This window comes from Phacochoerus africanus, chromosome 3 (genome assembly GCF_016906955.1).
Source record: "Phacochoerus africanus isolate WHEZ1 chromosome 3, ROS_Pafr_v1, whole genome shotgun sequence".
NCBI classification, from domain to species: domain Eukaryota; kingdom Metazoa; phylum Chordata; class Mammalia; order Artiodactyla; family Suidae; genus Phacochoerus; species Phacochoerus africanus.
The window spans coordinates 171195702-171220818 of record NC_062546.1 but is presented as its reverse complement, the minus strand read 5'-3'; the positions used below and the strand labels follow the sequence as shown (position 1 = coordinate 171220818).

At 43.0% G+C, this 25117-nt stretch overlaps 1 protein-coding gene and 1 long non-coding RNA gene across 3 annotated transcripts in view; one reads left to right on the top strand and one right to left on the bottom strand.

The window, feature by feature from the left end:
* LOC125123451 (uncharacterized) overlaps positions 1 to 20923 on the top strand; it is a 61062-nt gene extending 40139 nt beyond the window's left edge. The window contains exons 3-4 of one of the 2 annotated variants that reach the window (XR_007134063.1): positions 17177 to 17327; positions 20729 to 20923. This is a non-coding gene — a long non-coding RNA (uncharacterized LOC125123451). Of the gene's footprint in view, positions 1 to 17176; positions 17680 to 20728 lie in introns of those variants that run through there. The other variant, XR_007134062.1, reaches the window with a different exon arrangement.
* KIAA2012 (KIAA2012 ortholog) overlaps positions 1 to 24915 on the bottom strand; it is a 144355-nt gene extending 119440 nt beyond the window's left edge. Inside the window, exons 1-4 of the mRNA XM_047773257.1 lie at positions 24452 to 24915; positions 22701 to 22985; positions 6918 to 7077; positions 4742 to 4897 (exon numbers count right to left, since the gene is read on the bottom strand). Of these exons, the coding sequence (XP_047629213.1) occupies positions 4742 to 4897; positions 6918 to 7077; positions 22701 to 22985; positions 24452 to 24535 (685 nt within the window). The 5' untranslated portion in view covers positions 24536 to 24915. The remainder of the gene's footprint in view (positions 1 to 4741; positions 4898 to 6917; positions 7078 to 22700; positions 22986 to 24451) is intronic.
* Positions 24916 to 25117: the final 202 nt, after the last annotated feature.

Below are 25117 nucleotides of genomic sequence, written 5' to 3'. Positions count from 1 at the left end.
CTTTCTTTCTTTTTTTTTTTTTGTCTTTTCTAGGGCTGCACCTGAGGCATATGGAGGTTCCCAGGCTAGGGGTCTAATTGGAGCTGTAGCCGCTGGCCTACACCACAGCCACAGCAACACAGGGTCCGAGATGCATATGCAACCTACACCACAACTCACGGCAACGCCAGATCCTTAACTCATTGAGCGAGGTCAAGAATCGAACCCGAAACCTTATGGTTACTAGTTGGGTTCGTTAACCATTGAGCCACGACAAGAACTCCTTCATTCCTTCTTGTTTCTGTACTTCTGCTAGTGCCTCCACAGAAGTGGCAGCCAGGTCAGTGGAAAAGAACTGCTCTGGGAGTCAGGAAGCTCAAGGTTGAGTCTTCATTTCTTGGATTCTGTTTCCTCATCTATAAAATGGGGATACTGATTTCTTGCCCCCTGCTTCCTTGCAGAATTGTCTGGAGCTCAAATAAAATTATGAATGTGACAGCGCTTTGTAAACTGTGAGGAGCTAGAGGATGACAGAAGTGTGATGACAGTGGGACGACCCACAGCCCTGCTCCGTTGTCACTGAGATACTCTAAAGCACTTGATTTCCTGGGCTGTCTGCTGGCTGTTTACTTGTGGAAAAACTCACTGTGAGGGGATGGCTGCTTAGCCATCTGCACTTAACCCTGTCTGTGCAGCTCTCAGGAAGGATCTGAGTCAACAGATGACTCCAGCATAGTTAACAAATCTTTCATCGATGGTTTAAAGGATCCTGCAGCTATTTTCATCACTTACTCAAGGTAGATTTATTGCTGAAACAAGTCTGGCAAACCTTCCTTGTTAGGAGCCGCTTTAGCAACACCTCCACTGTCTGCTCACAGCTCCGTGGAAAAATGTGGGGTTGTTTTTCAACCAGGGGCTCTGGAAGCCCTCAGGGGCTCTGTGTATGTTGGAGTACGGGCTTCTGGAGGCTCCCAGCCAGGCTCACCTTTCCTCTGTGCTCCCCAACCCTCATCAACCCTACGTCACTCTCATCCTCAGTGTCACTGGGTCAAGAGCCAAGTGCCCACCTGTGGGCCACTCCCTCCCTGCAGCTCCCTTTCCTCTACACTTTGGCTCCCGAAGGCTACTTTAGGTCTGAGCTGGTGCTAAGAGTGTTGGTGGAGCAGACGCAGACTCAGGTTTAGGCTTAGGGGTCTGCTCAGGTGTTAGTGGCCCAGGGAACCCCTCCACCTGAGGCCACATTAGGCTTGCCCCCAGGAAGACCTCAATTTCATATAAGGTGCAGGACTAAAGACCTTTTTTTTTCTTTTTTCTTTTTATGGCTGCACCTATGGCATATGGAAGTTCCTGGGCTAGGGGTCGAATTGGAGCTGCAGCTGAGGCCTGTGCCACAGCCACAGCAACACCATATCTGAGCTGCATCCTTGACCTATGTGGCACTTCATGGCAACGCCAGATCCTTAACCCACTGAGTGAGGCTGGAGATAGGACCTGCATCCTCACAGAAACATTGGGTTCTTAACCTGCTGAGCCACAATGGGAACTCCCTAAAGACTTTTATGTGTTCTCGAATGATCCTTAGGGCTCAAGCCAGACGTTGGAGCCATCCTTCCTGGTCAGATTCACCTGGGAGCCAAATGCATTTCTGAGGGTAGAGGAAGTGACACTCTGGCCAAATGGCCATTCACCTGTTGAATGGTCTTATAGGCAGATTGTCCAATAAGTCAGGGCAGGGGCTTGTGGGTGGGAGGATAGAGAGAAGCATTCTTCCCTTTGGCTGTATCCCAGGTGATATTGAAACTAGACTCAATCTATGTGAGGAGACCAAGATTTTTCTCAGTAACTGGCATCTCTGGCTCATTTGTTCATGCTTAATAGGAACAGGTTTGCCAGCATAATTCAGAGATCTTAGCTTTTTTTCTTTTTCTTTTTTTCTTTTTCCTTTTCTGTCTCTCAGGGCTGTATGGCGGTATACGGAGTTTCCCAGGCTAGGAGTCGAATCGGAGCTGTAGCCGCTGGCCTACGCCACAGCCACAGCAATGCCAGATCTGAGCCATGTCTGCGACCTACACCACAGCTCATGGAAACACCGGATCCTTAACCCACTGAGTGAGGCCAGGGATTGAACCTGCATCCTCGTGGATGCCAGTCGGGTTTGTTAACCACTGAGCCACGATGTGAACTCGTTTTCCTTTTGTTTTAAATCTCTGTCCTCTCTTGTGATTTTTTTTTACAACAACCTAGAGAGGGTGGAATGCAGGTATCATTACTTCCATTTTACAGAAGAGCAAAGTGAGGATGCAGGGCGCATAAGTAACTTGGCCAACTTTACATTGTTGGAGGATCTGGGCTTTGCAAGCAGGACTTTTGCTACTTTCCCTAGTACAGTATCTGGCAAGGAGAGGGAGATCAAGGGGAGATAAAGTGAAAACCAATAAAACCGTCAGTCAGGGTTCAAATTATAGCCTCCGAGTTGTTTTTCTTTCTTTACAAATTGATTTTTGGTTCTTGTGATCATGGGCAATTGGGCATTACAATTAGTGACTCATCATGCTTAAAACACAAGATAGGGAGGTCTGTAACTAACATTTATTGAGCATTTGCTATGTGCCAGATATTACCCCGCTTAACTCTCACATCCCACTCCATGAGGTAAAAGTGGGTATGGTCATCTCCATTTTATAGATGAGGAAACTGATGCCCAGAAGAGGTCACCTGGCTTGGAATCTGGTGCTAATGGCAGGGTGTTTAATCACTATTCTATATTGCCTCTGTTTCTACCTGATTATGATAACCCCTTGGCATAGGGCATCAGTTAGGGGAAATCACTTGATCCCTTAGGTATGCAGTGTTGATCTACCCCCAGAATGGAAGTACTGCAGCCTACTGCCCAGTATTTTTAGATCCTAGGGTATCAAAGTCTAAGGATATTAACTGGAGACAGTAGAATTTTTGAAGCGAAAGGGCATAAGGCAGTGGTGAGGTGGGGGGTCACCTGGGAAAGCACAGAAGGTTCCAACACAGGAGCATATGACTGGGTGAATTCACCACTCTTAGGACATGGATGGCCCAGAAATGTAATCTATCAGTGCCTCAGAATCAATTGGTCTCAGGGATGTTGATTCACATTAGCCAAGTGCATAGAGACTGATGTATAGACTAGGGTATCAACTTCAAAGAGAAATACAGGAGTGCCTGTTGTGGCTCAGTGGGTTAAGAACCCAACATAGTATCCATGAGGATTCAGGTTCAATCCCTGGCCTGGCTCAGTGGGTTAAGGATTGGTGTTGCCACAAGCTGTAGCAGAGGTCGCAGATGCAGCTCTGATAGGGTGTTGCCGTGGCTGTGGTGAAGGCCTGCAGCTGTAGCTCTGATTTGAGCCCTAGCCTCGAACTTCCTCCATATGCTGCAGGTGCAGTCGTTAAAAAAAAAAAAAAAAAAGGAAGAATTATAATTACCTGACCAGCATGTAGTTCTTAGACGAACTACATATGGGCCTAGTTATGACTACAGTTCCCTGGTGTTGGAGGCAAGAGTCAAGGGAGGTGTATGGCAGGCACATTAATGGCACCAAGCTCTGAGGACCTCATTTGATAGACTGGATCCTCTACTTGACCAGATCCTTTTCCCCGTCCAGGGCTTGGTTAGGTACTACTCTTGTTTCTGGAAAACTCCTTTTTCATTTCAGAAAAATTAACTTTATGTTAGCCTCTTGTTCTTTTCTTCTCTTTTCTTGAAAACCCTGGTACTAATCAAGACCCTGTTCTTTGCCCATTAATGCCATCCAGTCATCTTTCCCCATCTCCCTTAGCAAGGTAATAACCCTGGCTCTTTTTTTTTTTTTTTCTTCCTTTTTAGGACTGCACCTGTGGCATATGGAAATTCCCAGGCTAGGAGTCGAATCAGAACTATAGCTGCTGGCCTACACTACACCCACAGCAATGACAGATCCGAGCCATATCTATGACCTACACTGCAGCTCACGGCAACACTGGATCCTTAACCCACTGAGCAAGGCCCAGGATTGAACCTGCATCCTCATGGATACTAGTCAGGTTTGTTACCGCTGAGCCACAATGGGAACTCCCGGTTCTTTAAATAATTCAAGTTCCCAGGAATAATATTGACAGGTAAAATCCCCATAGTACTGAACAGCTTACAAAACAGCTCACAGTAACTTTCTGGGCAGTAATAAGGTAGGTCTCATTAAGTCCATTACAGAGATGAGTGAACAGAAGCTCAAAGGGGTCAAGCCATTTGCTCAAGATCTTCCATCTAGTAAGACAAAGAATAGCCATTGAAATCCACATTTATGACTCCAAAGTGTATGTTTTTTCTTTTGATACTGTCACAAAACCACAGGATTAAAGACTGTTAATGGAAAAGACTTAAGAAAATATCTAATATCTGGAGTCTAGACATGCAATGTCCAATACAGTAGCCACTAGCCACATGAGGCTATTTAGATACAAATTAATAAAAACAATAAAATTTAAAAACTATTTTCACAGTCACACTACCTCCATTTCAAGTGCTCAATAGCTACATGTGGCTTATGGCTACTATCTTGGACAGCACATGTTCTAGAACATTCCATCATTGCAGAAAGTACTGTTGAACAGTGCTGGTCCAGACTAACTCCCTCGTTTTACAGATGAGGACAATGAAACCCAGAATCCCTAGACTTTATGTTGGCAAATGCCATTTTAAGCTGTTAAAAATCCAAATATTTGAGATCTGGTTGGATAAAATCAATATGTACCTTGTTCAAAAGACTTTCCTTGTTGAATCCAAAATGGAGGGAAGACAGGCAGGAGGTGGTATTTTGGGGGTACACCTGAAAGATCCTGTTGTGGTCTGGGATTCTTTGATACATTAAGTTGACTGTCCTGGAGCAGCACAGAATCCTTGATGCATCCTGAAGAGTAGGTCAGGAGTTATTGGTAGTAATCATGGTTGCCAGTCTAGAGGTCTTGGAGATACTACCAGGGTCCCCACTTGCATTCGTCTTGGCTTTGGACATAGCCCATTAAGGGAGACAATTAGAAGATGGGAGGGATTAAAAAATCAGATAGAGCCCTTAGAGAATTCTTTATGCAGTGCCTTAGCTATCTCCGGTCCCATGCCAAATATGTTACTTCTTCCACTCTACCACTCCTCACGACGAGGGCTCCCTAGTGGAAGAAACATGGCTACTTCTTTGGGCTTGGGTACAAGACTCCTTCTGCCTCAGGGGGAAATCTAAAAGTTTCTTCTGGATGAATCCTGCTTGCTTCTGTAGCCCTCTTGATTCTTTCTCAGTGCATTCTATAAGAGTTTATTGAGGGCTTACCGATGGGCCTGCCTCTCTGCTAGGCCGTGGGGTAGCTCCAGACAGGAGCTCTTTTTAAAGCTACCAATAGTCTGTTGGAAAGACAAAGCTCTCCTGCGCTCAGCTGTGCAGCCCTGAAGTGTCAGTGCTGTATAAGGACAGGAAATGAGGAGCTCAATATTGGCTGGATTTGTCAGGGTAGCCTTTGTAGAAGATGTGGGCCTGAAGAGTGGGGAGGATTTGTCACAGGAGTGGAAGGATGGGACCAGAGAACATACCAGCATCACAAGGGTGGTGAGCTCTGAGGTGTGAAGGAAGGGGGTGGCTGAGGCCATGGGGCCAGTGATCTCATATCACAGGATTGTCATTTTTCTTCCAGTTGAGGGTCTCATGCCTCAAGAGGGGCATTGGTGACGAATTAGGGCAAGAGGCCCCCAGATGCATGTACACATGGACCTTCCCTTAAACCATACCTTGTAGCCACATGACTTTCATAGAAGGGTCTGGGACACTTTTGGCTGTTAAGAGAGGCTCTCCTCCTTGAAGATACTGGGCCTGGGCTGTGGGGCAGTGGCCTGTTTTGCCCAACAATAAACATATCTTTGGTTAAGAGGCTCTTTCTCACAAGTGTTAGATAAATAGAACTGCCTGGAACTGTGGGCCTGCTGTGAAGGTAAAACCTGTTACTGGACAAGCCCACATCTCTCATTTTCCTTCAAGTCACCACGTATTGGGGAGGGAGTTGTTTTCTGTTCTTTCCCAGAGTAAACCTATAAAGCGAGAAGAAAGTCAGTCTTCCTCGGGTCCTGTCTGTGCGTTGGTTCTGAAGAAATGGCAACTAGCCGAGTAAGCACTGGCAAATCCTACTGCTCACCCCTCTCTTCCCCAATAGGTCTGCCAAATAAAATATGGGATGTCCAGTTAAAATTGAATTTCAGATAAACAACGAATTCTTTTTAGTAGAAATATGTACCAAGCATTGCAAGTTTAACTGTTTTTGTGCATGTGTGTATGAGCTAAATCTAGCAACTTTAATTCCCAACCATTGCCTGCTTTTATTTTTAAGCCTCTGCAAAGTGCATCTGGGGTCTCTGAGGGTAGCGGGGTGTCCATCTCACTCTTAGCTTCAGAACGGCCGTCTTTGAGGAGGATCTGAAGTTACCTCTGAAGGGGCAGTGGGAATGCTGGGAAGAGTGTGGAGCTGGGGGTGTGGGGAAGATCCGGCCTCTGGTCCCAGCTCTGCTTTTGGCCAAATGGCCTTGGACAAATTACTTTGCCTCTCTGGCCTCTTTTTCCTTCTCCTGTAAAAGGTAGGGATTGAACTGGAGGATCTGGAGTCTCTGAGTGGGGAAGGTTGGGAAGCACGATCTGCTTGGGACGTGGAGTATGAGGCTGTTGAGGGGTCCGAGTGTGAAGGCCGGGCTTTAGCCTGCAGTCCCTCTGTGAGTTTGGAGGTGGCAAAGGGCGAAAGGTGTTATGGAGGCTGGTGGGCCATGAAGACTGAGCACCTTTAACACAAAACTGGGCCAGAAATTCTGGTGTTTCAGGCCTTGGTGGAAAACACACTCTCACACCAGAATGCAAGGCAGGGCAGCTCAGGGTCACCTCCTCCCATGTCCCCACTGACCTGCACATTGGAGCCTGTACATGGTGTCAGGGGGCCATGCCCTCAAGAGGCCACGGAGGTATCTCTTGGCTGAATACCCAGGCTGGATCTGCCGGAGGCCCTGGCTCTCTGGTTGGCTTCGGAAGTGGAGGTATGGCTGCCAGGCTCTGTCCTGCTCTCTCTGTGGGGACACCAGTCAGTGGGGACACCAATCAGGAAGCGGCATGGCTGCTGAGCCTCCCAGTGATACAGGCTGGTTAGCGCAATCCTCAGCAGTAATCTGGGAGACTCCCAGAAAGTACAGGAAGACACCAGAAACATGCCTCGGCCAACAGACATAAACCAAGAGCCCACAGAGCAGAGCTCTGAAAGGCCCCTGTGGATTTGGAGCTGGAAGGAGAAGGAGAAATGAGAAATACCAGACCCCATCTTGAGATAGAGCATCAGAGAAGGATAAAGAGCCTCAAAAGAAAACACATTACTTAGTTCAGCCTGTGGAAATCATTTTAGTACCTTGAAAAGTGGCCCTGCATGATAGTGGGAAAGTCAGCTTCACAAATCAGGATCAGCATTCAATGTTTATTAGGTGAATAATGGGACAGACACACTCGGTCCATGTTCATGGGGAACACGGCATTTTGAAAATATCTGGCTCTGCTGCATTTCATTTCAGCCTGGGCACCTACCTGCCAAAGTTACTATGCAAGACATCATAGGAAATAAATGTGAATAATGACACTTTTCACTTGGCTAGGACTTTATATTACACAAATAACTTTCATCTCATTATAATCCTTTAAGGTGTACAAGTTAATACCATAACCACTTAAATGATTTAGAAACTCTCTAAGAATGATCAGTTAAACCCAAGAATAGCAAACAGTATGGTACTTGTGTTGACATGTTTCAACATCCCCAATGGCAGACATCACCAATCGATCATAGCATTATTGACTGATGAACCGATTTTGATCTCAGACTCTTTCTCTTTTAAAATTTTTTTTAAAATGGAGGCATAGTTTATATTTACTATTTTGTTAAATATTCAGTGTAACAAAATCTGACAATTTAATTATACACCATTGTAACCACCACACCAAACGAAATATTGAACATTTTCATCAGCTCAGTCAATTCCCTCATGACACTTTCTAGTCAAGGTCTCCACACCCACCAGGTAATCACCATTCTTAGGTGAGGTCAGTAAGCCACTGGCGTGTTTCTTTACCATATCCTGTCCGAATTTACCAAGGAAGGTTTATGGTTAAAAAAAAAAAAGAGGGAGTTCTTTGATGGCCTCGCTAGTTAAGGCTCCCGAGTTCTCATCATTATGGCTCTGGTCACTGCTGTGTGTGCAGGTTTGATCCCTAGCCCAGGAACTTCCACATACTGCTTGTGTGGCAAAAAAGAAAAAAAAAAACACAAAAAACCCACCCAAAACCAAAAAGCAGGAGAGAACCTGAAATAAATGTGGCAACTCTCATTAAAAAAAAAAAGATCATTGATGAATATAGATGCAAAAATCCTCAACAAAATCTTAGCCAACCGAATCCAACAACATATCAAAAAAATTATACACCATGACCAGGTTGGGTTCATCCCAGGTTCACAAGGATGGTTCAACATACGCAAATCAATCAGCATCATACACCACATTAACAAAAAAAAAAGTCAAAAATCATATGATCATCTCAATAGACGCAGAAAAAGCATTTGACAAAGTCCAACATCCATTCATGATCAAGACCCTCGTCAAAGTGGGTATAGAGGGAACATTCCTGAATATAATCAAAGCCATTTATGATAAACCCACAGCAAATATAATACTCAATGGGGAAAAACTGAAAGCCTCTCACTCAAATCTGGAACAAGACAGGGATGCCCACTCTCACCACTGCTCTTCAACATAGTTTTGGAAGTCCTAGCCATAGCAATTAGACAAACAAAAGAAATAAAAGGCATCCATATAGGAAGAGAAGAGATAAAACTGTCACTGTATGCAGACGACATGATACTATACATAGAAAACCCGAAGGACTCAACCCCAAAACTACTTGAACTGATTAATAAATTCAGCAAAGTAGCAGGATAGAAGATTAACATTCAGAAGTCAGTTGCATTTCTGTATACCAGCAATGAAATATTAGAAAAGGAATACAAAAATATGATACCTTTTAAAATTGCACCTCACAAAATCAAATACCTCAGAATAGACTTGACCAAAGGGGTAAAGGACCTATATGCTGAGAACTATAAAACTTTAATCAAAGAAATCAAAGAGGATGTAAAGAAATGGAAAGATATTCCATGTTCCTGGATTGGGAAAATCAATATTGTAAATATTTGGCCATACTACCCAAAGCAATCTACAGATTCAATGCAATCCCTATCAAGTTACCCATGACATTTTTCACAGAACTAGAACAAACAATCCAAACATTTATGTGGAACCACAAAAGACCCAGAATCACCAAAGCAATCCTGAGAAACAAAAACCAAGCAGGAGGCATCACTCTCCCAGACTTCAAGAAATACTGCAAAGCCACAGTCATCAAAACAGTGTGGGACTGGTATCAAAACAGACAGACAGACCAATGGAACAGAAGAGAGAACCAAGAAATAAACCCAGACACCTATGGTCAATTTATCTTTGACAAGGGAGGCAAGAACATAAAATGGGAAAAAGAAAGTCTATTCAGCAAGCATTGCTGGGAAACCTGGACAGCTGCATGCAAAGCAATGAAACTAGAACACACCCTCACACCATGCACAAAAATAAACTCAAAATGGCTGAAAGACTTAAATATACGACAGGACACCATCAAACTCCTAGAAGAAAATATAGGCAAAACACTCTGTGACATCAACATCATGAATATTTTCTCAGGTCAGTCTCCCAAAGCAATAGAAATTAGAGCAAAAATAAACCCATGGGACCTCATCAAACTGAAAAGCTTTTGCACAGCAAAGGAAACCAAAAAGAAAACAAAAAGACAACTTACAGAATGGGAGAAAATAGTTTCAAATGATGCAAATGACAAGGGCTTAATCTCTAGAATATATAAACAACTTATACAACCCAGCAGCAAAAAAGCCAATCACCCAATGGAAAAATGGGCAAAAGACCTGAATAGACATTTCTCCAAAGAAGATATACAGATGGCCAACAAACACATGAAAAAATGCTCAACATCGCTGGTTATAAGAGAAATGCAAATCAAAACTACCATGAGATACCACCTCACACCTGTCAGAATGGCCATCATTAATAAGTCCACAAATAACAAGTGCTGGAGGGGCTGTGGAGAAAAGGGAACCCTCCTGCACTGTTGGTGGGAATGGAAACTGGTACAGCCACTATGGAGAACAGTTTGGAGATACCTTAGAAATCTATACATAGAACTTCCATATGACCCCGCAATCCCACTCTTGGGCATCTATCCGGGCAAAACTCTACTTAAAAGAGACACATGCACCCGCATGTTCATTGCAGCACTATTCACAATAGCCAGGACATGGAAACAACCCAAATGTCCATCGACAGATGATTGGATTCAGAAGACGTGGTGTATATACACAATGGAATACTACTCAGCCATAAAAAAGAATGACATAATGCCATTTGCAGCTACATGGATGGAACTAGAGAATCTCATACTGAGTGAAATGAGCCAGAAAGACAAAGACAAATACCATATGATATCACTCATAACTGGAATCTAATATCCAACACAAATGAACATCTCCTTAGAAAAGAAAATCATGGACTTGGAGAAGAGACTTGTGGCTGCCTGATGGGAGGGGGAGGGAGTGGGAGGGATCGGGAGCTTGGGCTTATCAGACACAACTTAGAATAGATTTACAAGGAGATCCTGCTGAATAGCATTGAGAACTTTGTCTAGATACTCATGTTGCAACAGAACAAAGGGTGGGGGGAAAAATGTAATTGTAATGTATGCATGTAAGGATAACCTGACCCCCTTGCTGTACAGTGGGAAAATAAAAAATTAAAAAAAAATGAAAAAATAAAAAAAAAGAAAAAAGAAAAATATGGTGGTAATATAAAACCTGCTTGATGGGGGAGAGGAAGGCCTTAGGGTTTGGGCCCTTGCCCTGCTATGCCAAGCTGTGATTTGCTCCCCTTCTGATGTATTAAAGAGATGGAAAAATGCCACAGAAGGGCAGCCCATAGCTGTCACTGAGGATTCAAGACCACCAGAGACTCCTCTTTAGCTAAAGAGACTGAAGAATGCCAAAGTCCATAAAGTGAAGGGATTTCTTTCCTGGGGAGAGAGAAACAGCTATTTGGACATTCATTCACTCATCAAACAACTCCAATGCCAGGGACTGGAGAAAAATTGATGAATAAGGCAGATTGATAACTAATAAATAAATTGACTAACAGGTAAAAGAAATCATGGCTTATTATTCAGTTGGCTCTACTCTCTCAGAATTTAATTAAATGAATGCTTGGAATCCAAGCACAGAGCATTAACTGGTCCTTGATGGCTGGACATCTTATGTGGCAAGTGCTTCAAGTGCAAAAAGAACCTGAAAAATTCAGCGCCACATAAATCTTGAGGCTTTTTCCAGAGGACATGAGAGGGAGAATTGTGGGGAGGGCAGTGGGTGCAAAATGACTTACTTGAGTTCTTTCACTCCCTCCATTTTTTCATTTGGTCATGAAATAAATATTTGTTGAGCACCTTCTATGTGCCAGGCAATGTGCTAGACACCGAAAAATGGAACCATTGGATCCAAGACCTTTTCTGGATGAACTGAAACTTCATTTCCTCCTGTAAATCTTTGTTTTCCATGACTTCCCTCTGAATGTGATAAGGCCAAGCCTCCTCTGAAATGCCATGGCCCTTGGGCAGGTGGTCAATGCACAGTCTGCTCTGGACAAGAGCCCCTTGTTGTTTCTCAGTAGCGCATTCCTGAAGCATCTGCTTGGTTCTGGAGGTTTACTGGGCCACTTGCTCAATGGGGCAGGGAGTTGCTGGGGAGAGTTAGGGAATTCCTTATCCTGGAATTTGGCATATCTAAACACATTTTTGCTTCAAGTTTGAAAGCTGATGTTGGCCTCTGTATTTGTTTCCTATTGCTGCTGTGACAGATTATCACACACTGAATGGCTTCAAACAATACGCATTTGCTGTTTAATAGTTGTGGAGGTCATAAGTTTGAAATGGGTCTCACTGGGCTAAAATCAAGGTGTGGCAGGGCTTTCTGGAAGCTCTATAGAAGAATCTGTTCCTTTGCTTCTTCCAGGTTCTAGAGGCTGCCTGCATTTTTTGGCTGGTGACCCTTTCCTCTATCTTCAAAGCCAACAATATTGGGCTGAGTCCTTCTCAGGGCTACCGTCTTTCTGAGTCCTTCTCAGGGCTACCGTCTTTTGATTCCTACTTCCACATTTAAGGATCCCTGTAATTATACTGGGTCTGCCCAGATAATTCAGGATAACCTCCCTGTCCTGAGGCCATCTGGTTAGCAACCTTAATTCTATCTGCAACCTTAATTTCCCTTTACCACATAACCTAATACATTCATCAGTTCCAAGGATTAGGACATATGTGTCTTTGGGAGGGGTCATTATTCTGCCTAGAACAGCTTCTTCTTCTTCTTCTTTTTTTTTTTTTATCTTTTTAGGGCCGCACCCGCGGCATATGGAGGTTCCCAGGCTAGGGTTGAATCAGAGCTGAAGCCACAGGCCTACGCCACAGCCACAGCAACAAGGAATCCAAGCCACATCTGCGACCTACACTACAGCTCACAGCAACGCTGGATCCTTAGCCCACTGAGCAAGGCCAGGGATCGAACTTGTGTCCTCATGGACGCTAGTAGGGTTCGCTAACTTCAGAGCCACGACGAACTCTATCTTCTTTAAATTTTTTCTGGTTTCTGGTTTCTTTGAGTAATTTTTCAAATTGCCTGAGAAGTTGGTTGATAAAGTTCGCATCTTGTTGGATAAACTGAAGGACTGAGGGAGGCCTGAGACCTGCTTAGATTACCAGAAAGATCAGTCAGGGTTAAATCTGTTCACTCATTTCCAACATGTGGAATAATAAGTGGAAAAAAATAAGATACAAGAGAGAATGAATACTATTATAACTGTAATCTCATCAAAGTTTATAAGTTTATAGTCATGGCCAAAAAACTGGAAGAAAATACATTAAAATTCTAATAACAATGGTATCGGGGCGTTGGGCATTAGATTACAGATAGTTTTTTCTTCTCTTTTTTTATAGAATCAAGATTTCAGTAAATTTGTTAGATTATATTTATAAATGGAAACATATCAAAAATTATTTTATTGCACCCACTGTCGTCATATACATTCTCCATATTTCTCTATTCCTTCTCCAAAATTATCCTGGACCTCTAACCACTGAAAGTTACATAAAAGGAGACAGAAGGGAGCCAGGAAGGGAGTTTCTGGAACAGAGAAATAAATGACAGCAGGAAGCTGGCTGTGGATGTTTCCAGACTTCTCAGTCCTGCCTTAGCCTTGCTAATCAACCCCAGCTTTTGGTTTCTTCTGAAAAGAGTAATTGGTGTGCACAGAGCAGGTCTCTTAGCCACACTCCACCAAGGGACTTGCTCTGGCCTGGCGCCTTCCCGCCGCCCACCCGGCCTCCATGTGCGGAGGGGCAAAGGGGCAGTCCTGCACCTGTCCCCACCCGCACACTGGCTGTCGTGGCCACCCCACCCTGGGGCTGGCAGGCGAAGGTTTTCTGAGGATGGAAGGAGCCGGTGTGGGCAGTACTCCTGCGCAGCAGAGATAGGGTGGCAAGGTGCCCGGATCGCCAGCTGCCATTGTACCACACAGGGTGGTCAGCCTTTGTGTGCAGGAGTCAGCAGAGAGGTGAAGAGAGAAGTCCACATATCCCAGGGCTGGCAAGCAAAGCCCTCTGTAATTTGACCCTACCCACTTATCCAGGTAAGAGCCACACCTGTCTGATAACCCTGACTTTCCTTTGCCCACTCGCCCCTCTGGGCCTTCACTCTCCTCTGCCTAGAGGCTCTCTCTGCACTTATTTTTCCTGTAGGACTCAGCACAAATCTTATCTTCTCAGGGTCCCCGTTGCGGCTCAGCGGAAACGAGCCCAAAGAGTATCCATGAAGATGCAGGTTCGATCCCTGGCCCCACTCACTGGGCTACGGATCCTGTGTTGCTGTGAGCTGTGGTGTAGGTTGCAGATGCAGCTTGGATCTGGCATTGCTGTGGCTCTGGCGTAGGCCAGCAGCTATAGCTCCAAATTGACCCCTGGCCTGGAAACTTCCATATGCCGTGGGTGCAGTCCTAAAGAGAAACAAACAAACAAAATCTACCTTCTTCAGGATGCCACTCTAGATTTTCCCAGTAAAAAGCAATCACAGTCTCTACTGTCTTTATATTTGACAGCATATTAATAAATTATAGTTCGGTTCCTCTCATAGGCTACCTTGTATCACGTATCACAGGGGCACAAACCTGCCTCCCTGACCAAACTGTATATCCCACTGGGGAGAGGTTACAGCCTCCCTCTTCCCCACTCTGGCAACTAGCATGTTCACCTAACAACTATTTGTTGAGAACTTGTTGTGTGTCAGGCACTGTTCTAGGCACTGATTATTTAATAATTACTCAAGATTTTAGCTCAATGGAATGAAAATCCCCCAAATGTCTGTACTTTCCTGCTGCCAACCTGTGACTTGAGCTGCTCCCTCCAGTTAGAAGTCCTTCTCTATGGAGAAGCATAGTTGTGTCTCCTGCCCCTTGCTTGGGCTTGCCGGGGTCAGTGTGCTCTAGGACCGAGCTCTAGGACAGAGGGTGACCTCTACTGTTATTGCACTTGTGCATGTGTGTCTGGAGCCAGGCTTGGGGCTGCCAGGTGAATGCACCTGGAGTCAAAGTGGGGGTAAGGTGGGAGGGGAGAGATGTGTGTCCATTTGCAGTTGTGCCTGGAAAGTCTTCTCAACCCCAGCCTGACTTTAAAAAGCCTTGTATAAGCATTGCTACTTTCAACCAGCTCTTTTCTCTGCAGGTTCATTTTCTGAGAATCTGTGCAAATGATACTATCTCTCCCAAATATCTTTGATGGTATGTGTTCCTGGGTATCAGGCCATTAAGAAGAGAATGCTAAAGTGGTCTGATTGTCCCATAGTTGCAATGTTGTAACAGGGTTTGATTCCTGACTAAAGGATTTAGCATAAAGATTTGACCAGCCACATGTCACAAAAGCAAAGATACAACAACTAGAATTGAAAACAGAAGAAATTATCAGTTCCTATATCAGTCTGCCTCAGACTGAATCCTGGCTCGTCATTTGCTAGCTGTGTGGCTTTGGGACAATTACTTGACCCATCTGTGCCTCAGTTTCCTTGTCTGTTGAATGAAGATAATAAAAGTACATATCCTACCTGCCTACCTTGCACCATATATAAAACTCAACTCAAAATGAATCAGACTTAAACATAACAGCTAAAATTATACAACTCTTAGAAGAAACAGTAGACATTGGATTCGGATTCACATCCAATGTATGACACTGGATTTGGTGATAATTTCTTGGATATGATACTAAAAGAACAGGCAACAAGAGAATAATGGCTAAGTTGGACTTCATGAAAATGTAAAACTTTTGTGTATCAAAGGACACTATCAGGAGTGAAAAGACAACCCACAGAATGGGAGAAATTATTTGCAAATCATATATCTGGTAAGGGATTAATATCCAGAATGTTTAAAGAACTCTTACAACTCAAAAACATAAAACAAAGCTTGTTTTTAAAATGGGCAAAGAACTTGAATAGACAATTCTCCAAAGAAAATATACAAATGGCCAAGAAGAACATGAAAAGATGCTCAGTATGTCTTATCTTTAAGGAATGCAAATCAAGACCACAATGAGATACTACTTCATACCCATTAAGACAATTATTTTTTTTTAAATGCGGAAAATACAAGTATTACTTAGGATTTGAAGAAATTTAAGTCCTTGGGCATTGCTAATGGGAATGCAAAATGATGCAGTGACTGATGTGGGAAAGAGTGTGGCAAGTCCTCAAAACACAAAAAAGAGAATTACATATAATCCAGCAATTCCACTTCTGGGGACACGCTCAAAAGAATTAAAAGCAGGGACACTAATAGGTGTTTGTACACCCATGTTTATATTAACATTATTCACAATAACCAAAACACAGAAGCTAAGTGTCCATCAACTATTGAATGAATAAATAAAATGCGGTATGTGCATATAATAAACTATTATCCAGCTTTAAAAAGAAAGGAAATTCTGATACTTGCTACAACATGAATGAACCTTGAAGACATTATGCTAGAAGAAATAAGCTAATCACAATACTTAAAGGATACTACTGGATGATTTCACTCATATGAGCTACTTCCAGTGGTCAAATTCATAGACACAAAAAGTAGATTGATGGAAAATTGTTAATTATTATCTAACTTGTATAGAATTTTAGTTCTGCAAGATGAAAAACATTGAGGATGGATGGTGGGTAATAGTTGTATAACAGTGTGAATGTACTTACTGCCACTCAACTGTATGCTGAAAATTGAGTAAAGTGGTAAACTTTATGCTATATATATTTTATAATAATAAAAGTACACATCTCATGAAGTTGTGAGGATTAGATGAGATAATAAGTATAAAGTGCTTAGAATGGCCTTGGGTATAATAGTATTACCTAAGTTCTAAGCTGTTATTATAAATATTCTCTCTCTAATGGTTATACCTGGGAACCAATGGATGAAATACAAAAAGCCTAGGAAAATAGAAGTCTACTGGATCATATATACGGCTTGCTATGAACATGTTACCTACAACCTAAATTAATTTTAATGAAAATCTGATTTGTGTTCCTAGAATTGTAATAAAGGTGTTTTTTTTTTAAAGCATTAAAAAATGTTTTTAAAACTGGAAAAATGCTCTTTTTTTTTTCCCATGGAGCATGTGGAATCGTCAAAGCCAGGCCCTCTAGGGGCTAAGAGGGGGGCTTTGGAATGAGTCGTCTGGCTCCAATTCTAGTTCTACCACTTAGATATGTAACTTTGGGGAAGTTAATTACTTTCAAGGTTCAGTTTTTCCTCCAACAAAATGGAGGTAATGCTAGCACCCAGCTCACAAGCTTGTGCAGATTGAGCGACATTATAGAGATTCAATGCCTGGCATACACCAAGCACTCAACAAGTGTTCGCTCTTATTGACAATACCTCGGCCCTCATCATTATGGATGACCCATGATTCTCTCTGCATCTTTCCTACTTCTAGGTTTATTAAAGGCTCCAAGTACATCTGCTTATGAGCTGCTCAAACGGAGACAGTTGGCAAAAGTTCTCCCCTTTGTTGCTTTGGTGCCCCCTTGACACCTTTTTCTTGGCCATGAGAGCACTTCTTAGGGACACCATCAGACCTATAGCAGGTAAGGATTTGCAAAGGGAACTTTGTTGTCCTCCTGATCTTTGGTTGAAAGGATAATTTATTATTCTTCCTATTTTTTCTATATTGTTCTATTTTGTATACTGAGCTCACATTATGTTTAGGGTGGAAAAATACCTTTATTCAAAAAACATTATTTATCATAATATCCCTTGATAAAATAGTAGCCCGAAGGAAGCTACCTTTGTGGGTTGAATATTGACTAAAACACCGACTAAAGAGTTAATGAAGTGCCTCAAGTCCTGAGATGTGAGGCCAGTAGGCAATACGGAATCAGTAGAACAAGACTGACAATACCTTTGAGTGTAACCATATTTATAAGGGAAATGGCAGAAACAATACAACCTTGGTGGAAACCAGTTATAGTAAACAAAATCTTGTTTCTCCTTCAATGGAATAAAATAATAGGATGCTCTGTGAATTGAATTTTTAAAACAGATTATTTTTAATACACTATTTAATCACTGTACCGTGTTGGACATTTAAAAAAACATCACCCAATTTACCAAATTCTAAAAATATGAGAATAAGAAATGCTAAAACAATATAAGAATTATTTAAAATTTCTGATGACTTGAGAGGTACTTGAGGTTTCTGCTATGCTTCAAAAGCATCGTTATGCTTATTATGTAGATACTACCCCAAATTATGGTTATTTAGATTTCATAGCTATTTGATTTTTATTTACTTATTTATTTTTATTTGTCTTTTTAGGGCTGAACCTATGACATATGGAAGTTCACAGGCTCAAGCTAGGGGTCGAATCGGAGCTGTAGCTGCCAGCCTACACCACAGCCACAACAACTGCGAGATCCGAGCCACCTCTGTGACCTAACCTACAGCTCATGGCAACGCCTGATCCTTAACCCACTGAGTGAAGCCAGGGTTCTCATGGATCCTGGTTGGGTTCGAAACCACTGAGTCATGAGGGGAACTCCCACTATTTGATTTTTAAATACGTGATGGGAAGCAGAACGAATTAGAGGCCTCAAGAAGAGTGGCTTTAACCTCGGGGATGTTTGAATAGTATTTCCTTCGGTTTAAGAAAACCAAGCAACATATCTGTATGTATCCACAAGAATAAGAACTCAGACATCTAATCTCGACTGAGCATTTATCATTGCTCATTAGGAAGCTGGGCCATCAAGAAAGCTAAAGAGGAGGTGAGTGTTGAGCTATAGAACCCGGATGTATTTCCACATGCATTTCATTAGATTCATGTATCCAACTGGAGATGATATGAGATGCTTTAAAAATTTAATTGCACCTCCCTGCGACAGCCTGGATTCTCACAGACCTGAGTGGAGGTTTCCTGATTCACAGCTCAGCCAGGAGAGATCCTTCCGTGAGCACTACTACTCTGTGGCTACCCATCCTTGCTTTTATCCTCCTCTCCATTTTGGCTCTTTTATTTTGAGGGTGGTGTTTTTAACTCTTGAACTATACTATTTGGATGAAGAAATAGTGACCCCAAGGAACAGATGGTGTGGTTATTCTGCTTCCCTGCCTGGTCCCATTGGGCTCTCTAGGGTCACCCTGGCTCCCCCTTTCATTGTCTACCTCCTTCAGAGTCATCAATTTTTATTTGACTTTAGAAATCCATGACTTAAAAAATGTTTGGTGAAAGGATAAATAGAAATATGGCTGATAATCCAACCACCCACGGTTAACTGTTGATGTGTATCCTTCAGCTTGTATAACTAATTTTTAAAAATTGGAAGTATACTAGAGGAGAGGTGATGTTTCCTACACTGTCTAGTCTGGTGCAGTGATCTACGTGGCTATGTAATCTTGAGTGAATTACTCAAACTCTCTGTGCTTCAATTTCCTTAATTTAAAAAGGGATAATATTAGTACCTACCCCCACAGTTGATAGCAAGCATACTTGGATTTTGCAGCGGAAAGCACTTAGAACAGTGGCAGGAACATGGTAAATACTAAACAAGTGTTAATGTATATTGGTATTTTTGTTATATAAATACTACTTTATAGCTTGCTTTAAAAAAATACTCTGTATTTTCTCACATTATTCATGAGTAATACATGACTTTAGTGTCTGACCCCAGATTCATTGTATGACTGTACTTTAATTTATTTAATCAATGTTCCATTGTTGGACATTTATTATTTTCAATATTTTGTATGGTAATAACCCTGTAGTAAACATTCCTGTGCATAAAGCTTTGGCCACATTTCTGATTATTTCCCAAGGCAAATTCCTAAAAATGGAATGCCAAATCAAAGAGTATTAGACCTTTTTAGGTTTTTGCCAAATGCCCTCCAGAAATTTCACATGAATTTGTGCTCCTACTATATGAAACAGCTCATTTCCCCATAGCCTTCCCAGCACTGGATATTAGGATTTTAAAAGTTTCTTGCCAGGCTATAGTTTTCACAATCAGATGGTGCTCTGTAGTTTCCAAAACTCTTCTCTGAGGTGTTCATTGTCTTTAATCCCAAGTCCCTCGTGAGTTGCTTTTCCTCTTATTTTAATCTACCATGTCCTCTAATGTTATAATTCCTGCCTGATTACTATTCCAAACCCTTTCTTTCCCTGGTTTCCTCATACCACTTCCCTTCTACTTGTTTGGGGTTAGACTATGGTGTTCTCTTTGTATCATTTTATATGTTGTAAATCTAGTAGATGGATACCTCAGGAAGATAGGAACTTTTTTTTTTTTTTTTTTTCCATTGAGCCCGTCTCAGTAAAAATGAAGCCATCCCCAAACAGACCCATAAAGAAAAAAGATCTCGGTTGCTGGAAATATTTAAGCCATATAGACAAGTATCTGAAAGCTGTGGAAGATATTCTTGCTCTGGGTAGTAAGTTAGCATGCATATCAGTGTCCCACCAGGAAAACAGAAACCACTAAATATTTTTTTCTTTGTATATACATGTTATTTATTTCCTATGTTTTATCTGTTCAACTAGCATCATTTTTGACCATGATTAGAATTTCTTTGTTATCCATTTAGACTTTCTAGTTTGCCTCATTATATTAAATATCCTCAATATTTATTAGCAGACTATTATTTTTCAGATCTTTTTAAAAATATTTTTATTACAGTTGGTTTATGTATTTTTCTGATCTTTTATTTGGGTGCAAAATGATAAAAGAATAATAGAGCTGAGCTCCTGCATTCCATGGGCTCATAATCTCTGAGAAGAAATGAACATCAGCATGATAAATGGTGTCCTATAGAAATAATCAAGACAGTATAGATTCCAGGAGCTCTCCAGGCAGAGAAGAGGGGGGAAGAAAATTCTAGGTAGAAAGGATAGTATGTGAAATTGGCTGTAATGAGTTATGGAAACTGGGATGGTCAGAAACCACTAAATATTTAAACACAGAAGGAATTTAATTCAGGGCTTTGGCTTCACAGGTGATTAGAAAACTCAGAAGCCAAAAAAGATGATGAGGCAACACTGAGATTAGTAACATCTGGAAGCCAGCCCCACCCCTAGGCTAAAAGATGGGGCAAGGAGCTGGTAGTATCACCGAGAGGAACCTGGAGCCACAGTGAGCCTGCCTGTCTGTTGGGAGCTGGACTGCAGAGGTGACCACCATTCATCTCACCAGGTAGAATGGGAGAAATACCTGGGCTTTTCTTTTCTTCCTCTCTAATCTCCTTCCAAAGTCTTCCATTCGTAAAATCAATTAGAAGCCAGCTGACACAGAATTATGTGCATTGTGTGGTCATCCCCACCATGATGCAGAGCAGAGGAAGGTAAGGGTGAGGAATGGATATGAGGGCAAACAGGCCAAGGCCTGGTACAGTGACTTCTGGAGGCCCTTCCAGGTCCACAGACAATAGGGTGAAAGGCAAAGCATGCTGGCTCTGGAGAGGTAGGCAGTCATGGGTTTGAATCCTGGCTCTGTCATTTATTAGCTCTGAGACCTTGGCCAAGTCACTTAATGCCTCAGTTTTCTCATCTGCAAAAGGGGGCAAGAAAAACCATATCTCACAGGTCATTGTGAAGATTTAATAAATGAATAGTTATAACATAGTAGTAACTATTCAACAATAGTTGGTTTCCTTTCACCCAAGAATTTATGATTTTTAAGACAAAGGACAACTGGGCATTTGGTCAAGGTCATTAAGCTTCTTTGTGTTTTGGAAGGACAAGGGGCAAAGGGACATTCCTTTTGGAAGTGTCACCCTGGTGGGGTAGGTGATAAAATGCACAATAATGATACTGGGAGATAATCTAAGAAACACTGAAGCTATTGAGCATGATCGATTCATTCGTTCCAAATCATTTATGGGTACTCATTTTTTTCCCCTGGAAACCAAGATTTAAACATGGTCCCTGCCCTCGAGGAGGGGGTAACCAATGGACAGGGAGTTGAATTGCAGTGGATAACGGCATGGGAATCTTCACAGAGGAAGGAGCGATGGGATAGTGCTGCCTAGGGAAGTGGAAGACGCTTTGGTGGGGCGATGACATTGGCGTTGTAGTTAAAAGGAGGAACAGGAGTTTTCCAACTGTAGAAGCATGTGCAAAAGTGTAGTCACAAAAGGGCACAGGGTGTTTGTGGAATGGTGAGCTATTGACATGAGTGGGCCTTGAAGGGTCCCCAGTCATGGCAATGGTGAGAACACAAGGCAGATAGGACTAGAAATGCAAGAGAAGGCAGAGTATGAAGAACCTGCAAGAGGAAGCTAAAGGCTTTATTCTGTGGGGAATGAGAAGCCAACAGAGACTTTTAAACTCTAGAGTAACCTAGAATTTCATAAAGTGAGATCTTCCCAGCCTGTCTCATGACCTCAATCAAAGGGCTGATGCATGCAGTTCTATAAAGCAGAGGCCATGTATATATCTCATAAAACATTAGAAAGTATGAATCACAATAATGAGCACCAGGGTTTTCCCTTAATATTAAATCCAGAATGGAAAAAGTCGTTAACTTATCATGCAGACACTGAAGGGCTGAAGGTAAATGTTGAAAATGTTCTCCCTCTCATTTCCGCAAAGCCAAGGACGTCAGAGGTGTGATGATGGTGCGTGTGGCTATGAGACAGGATTTCAAGGATTCTGATGAAACATCTGCTGGCCTGGATCTGTCAGAATGCTGAAAAGCACTGTATGTTACTCTCATGGAAAGGAAAACACACCATGATAATAATAGAGTCCTTTATGTTTTTCAGAGCCCTTTTGTGTAGATTATTTATTTCATTGAAGCTTTGTGATGATTGTGTGCTGTGAGTACAGTCCCATTTTAGAGATGAAGAAATGGAGGTCTGAGGAGTTCAGACCTTCCTAGGGTCTGAGAAGTTATACCCAAAGCTACAACTGGGTTTCTAGATACACAGGCCAGGACCTTCCCTGAGCCTGGGACACAGCTCTGCCTACCTGTCTCCTTCCATATGCCAGGATGGCTTCTGTGAGGTCCTGAAGGGTGTGCAGTTCAAGATCCAGCTTCTTCCTGTGGCCTTTGGAGTGGTAGGGGCCTTTTCTCCTCTCATCGGGGGTCCATGCTGATATGGCTAAACCTTCTGAGTAGAGGATCAGGGCACCCTTTCTAGTGCTGAATGTTTTAGGAAGAAAGAGGCTCCACATGTGCTGGTCAGCTTTGCCCTCATCCTGTGGTTTGCTGACCAGGATGTAATCTTCTGGGGACTTCCAGTTCAGGTAATCCTGCAATGGAAAGAAAGCACTTTGATGGGTCCACATTGGAAGGCTTTGCTTTTTTTTTTTTTTTTTTTTTTAAGGGCCTCACCCGCGGCATATGGAGGTTCCCAGGCTAGGGGTCAAATCGGACCTGTGGCCACTGAACTACACCACAGCCACAGCAATGCCAGATCTGAGCCACGTCTGTGACCTACACCACAGCTCACAGCAACACTGGATCCTTAACCCACTGAGCCAGGCCAGGGATCGAACCTGCGTCCTTATGGATACTAGTCAGATTCGTTTCCACTGAGCCATGATGGGAACACCTAGAAGCCCTTTTTATAGCAGCTACTGCCTTGGCATTTGTTTGACATGTTTTGAAAGACTGGTTCTGTCTGGATTGCTCACATGGCATCATGGAACACACTCTTCTTAGGAAACACCCTCACTCTTCTTAGCAATTGATTTTGTTCTTCCCATTTCAGAGTTAGTAGAACCCAGTTCTGTTTTACCCCATGTAATGTTCAGGAGAGCCATTCATGCCTGGGGGTTTAAATAGGGTAGAGTGTAGCTTCCAGGCCAGTTAAAATTTCCTGGTATGCAACTAAGTAGTCAGCATTTACAAGGGCAGCAGATAACTTTGAATTTAGACTTAGACTGGCTGGCAGTTTAAATAGGAGAAAACCATCCCAACCCACTGCCGTAGCTGTACACAGGGAGAATTTCTATACATTCCAGATGCTATGTAACATTACCTAATTTGGCTCTTTAGGAGCCCATAAAGTAGTTACATATCTTGTAAGTAAGTAAATGCCACTGGCCACAGAGGTCCTTTGAAACTTTATACGTCTTTTAATACAGCAAAGGTCAAATATCATGACAAACTACCATGACAATGGAAATCTCTGTGTGATCCAAAAATTTTCAAAGTACTCCCGCTGGATTTCTTATTCCTGGCAGGATTCAATGAAATAAAATTCTAGTACAACAGGGGAATTTTGCCACCTCTTTAAAAAAATCTTCTAAAATGAGGGTGGGTTTTTTTTTTTTTTTTTGCCTCTATTAAATGTGAGTCCTATGGGTTGAATTCCAGAAGGTTCAAGGAAGCCCATTGAACTGGCACGAACATCCTCAACATTTAGACCACAGAGCTAAACACCAAATAGCCACTACCAGCTTGCCTAGAACCCAGGTGGAAATTCTGGTCTTGCACCAACCGTCCCAATTCTAGACAGTCTGGGATCTCCTCCAATCTAAAGCAACTGAAGGCCGTAAGGGGGAGGAGGAGGACCCCTGTGGCATCTCCGAGTGTCAAGCACGCTCTCTTATTTTCTTGAATTTCCCCAAGGAAGAGGGAAGCGCGCCCACTGACCCCTGCCCTGCCTCCCCAACACAACAAACCAGAGCAGACAGGGCTCAGCCCCAAATGAAGAAATAGAGCCTTCCTCCCCCACCCCCCACCTCTGCCTTTATTCAGCTGTCAGACTCACCTCGGGTTCAAAATAGACTTCTAACTTCTGTTTGTTCTGGACCAACTTCCCGTGTCCCCGGCTCAGGAGAGAGAGGGTGAACATGTTTTGCTTCTGACCACCCTCCTTCAAGGGCAGTTCATCTTGGTTTTGAAGACTGAAAACGGGTCACACCTCAAGATTTCCTGAGCTCAGCAGGGAGCCCAAGAAGCCCACAAACACTGGGCCTTTTATTAAACACATTTTCCCCTCGTACAGCAGCTTCTTAATAACAACCAGCCCCACAGTTTAGACAGTGTGTGTCTTTGTCAGGAGAGAAAATAAACCACAAACCCAGACTCCTCAAGCCCTGGATTGTCCACGCTCTGGGCAACCTCTCTCTCCCCTTTGCCTGCACCCTCGTTGTCCCCTGGTCCTGTTGCCCTGTTACCGGCCGTGTGCATCGGCAGGTCTGGGCCCCAGCACCATCCGTCTCATTGTGAGCGGTGGTTGTTTCCTGGTTGCTATGGAAGCACAGGGACGTGAAGTCCCTTCCGCAGGACAGGCAAGGCAGGGACTGCAGAGGGCAGGGTGCACACCCTGCGGGGAGGGAGGGTCAAATGGACATCGAAGGGACCAGGCTCAGATTCCACGTCCTGATTGCAAGGGTATGGGGGCGGGGTGGGGGGGACGTCGGGATGTTTTTCT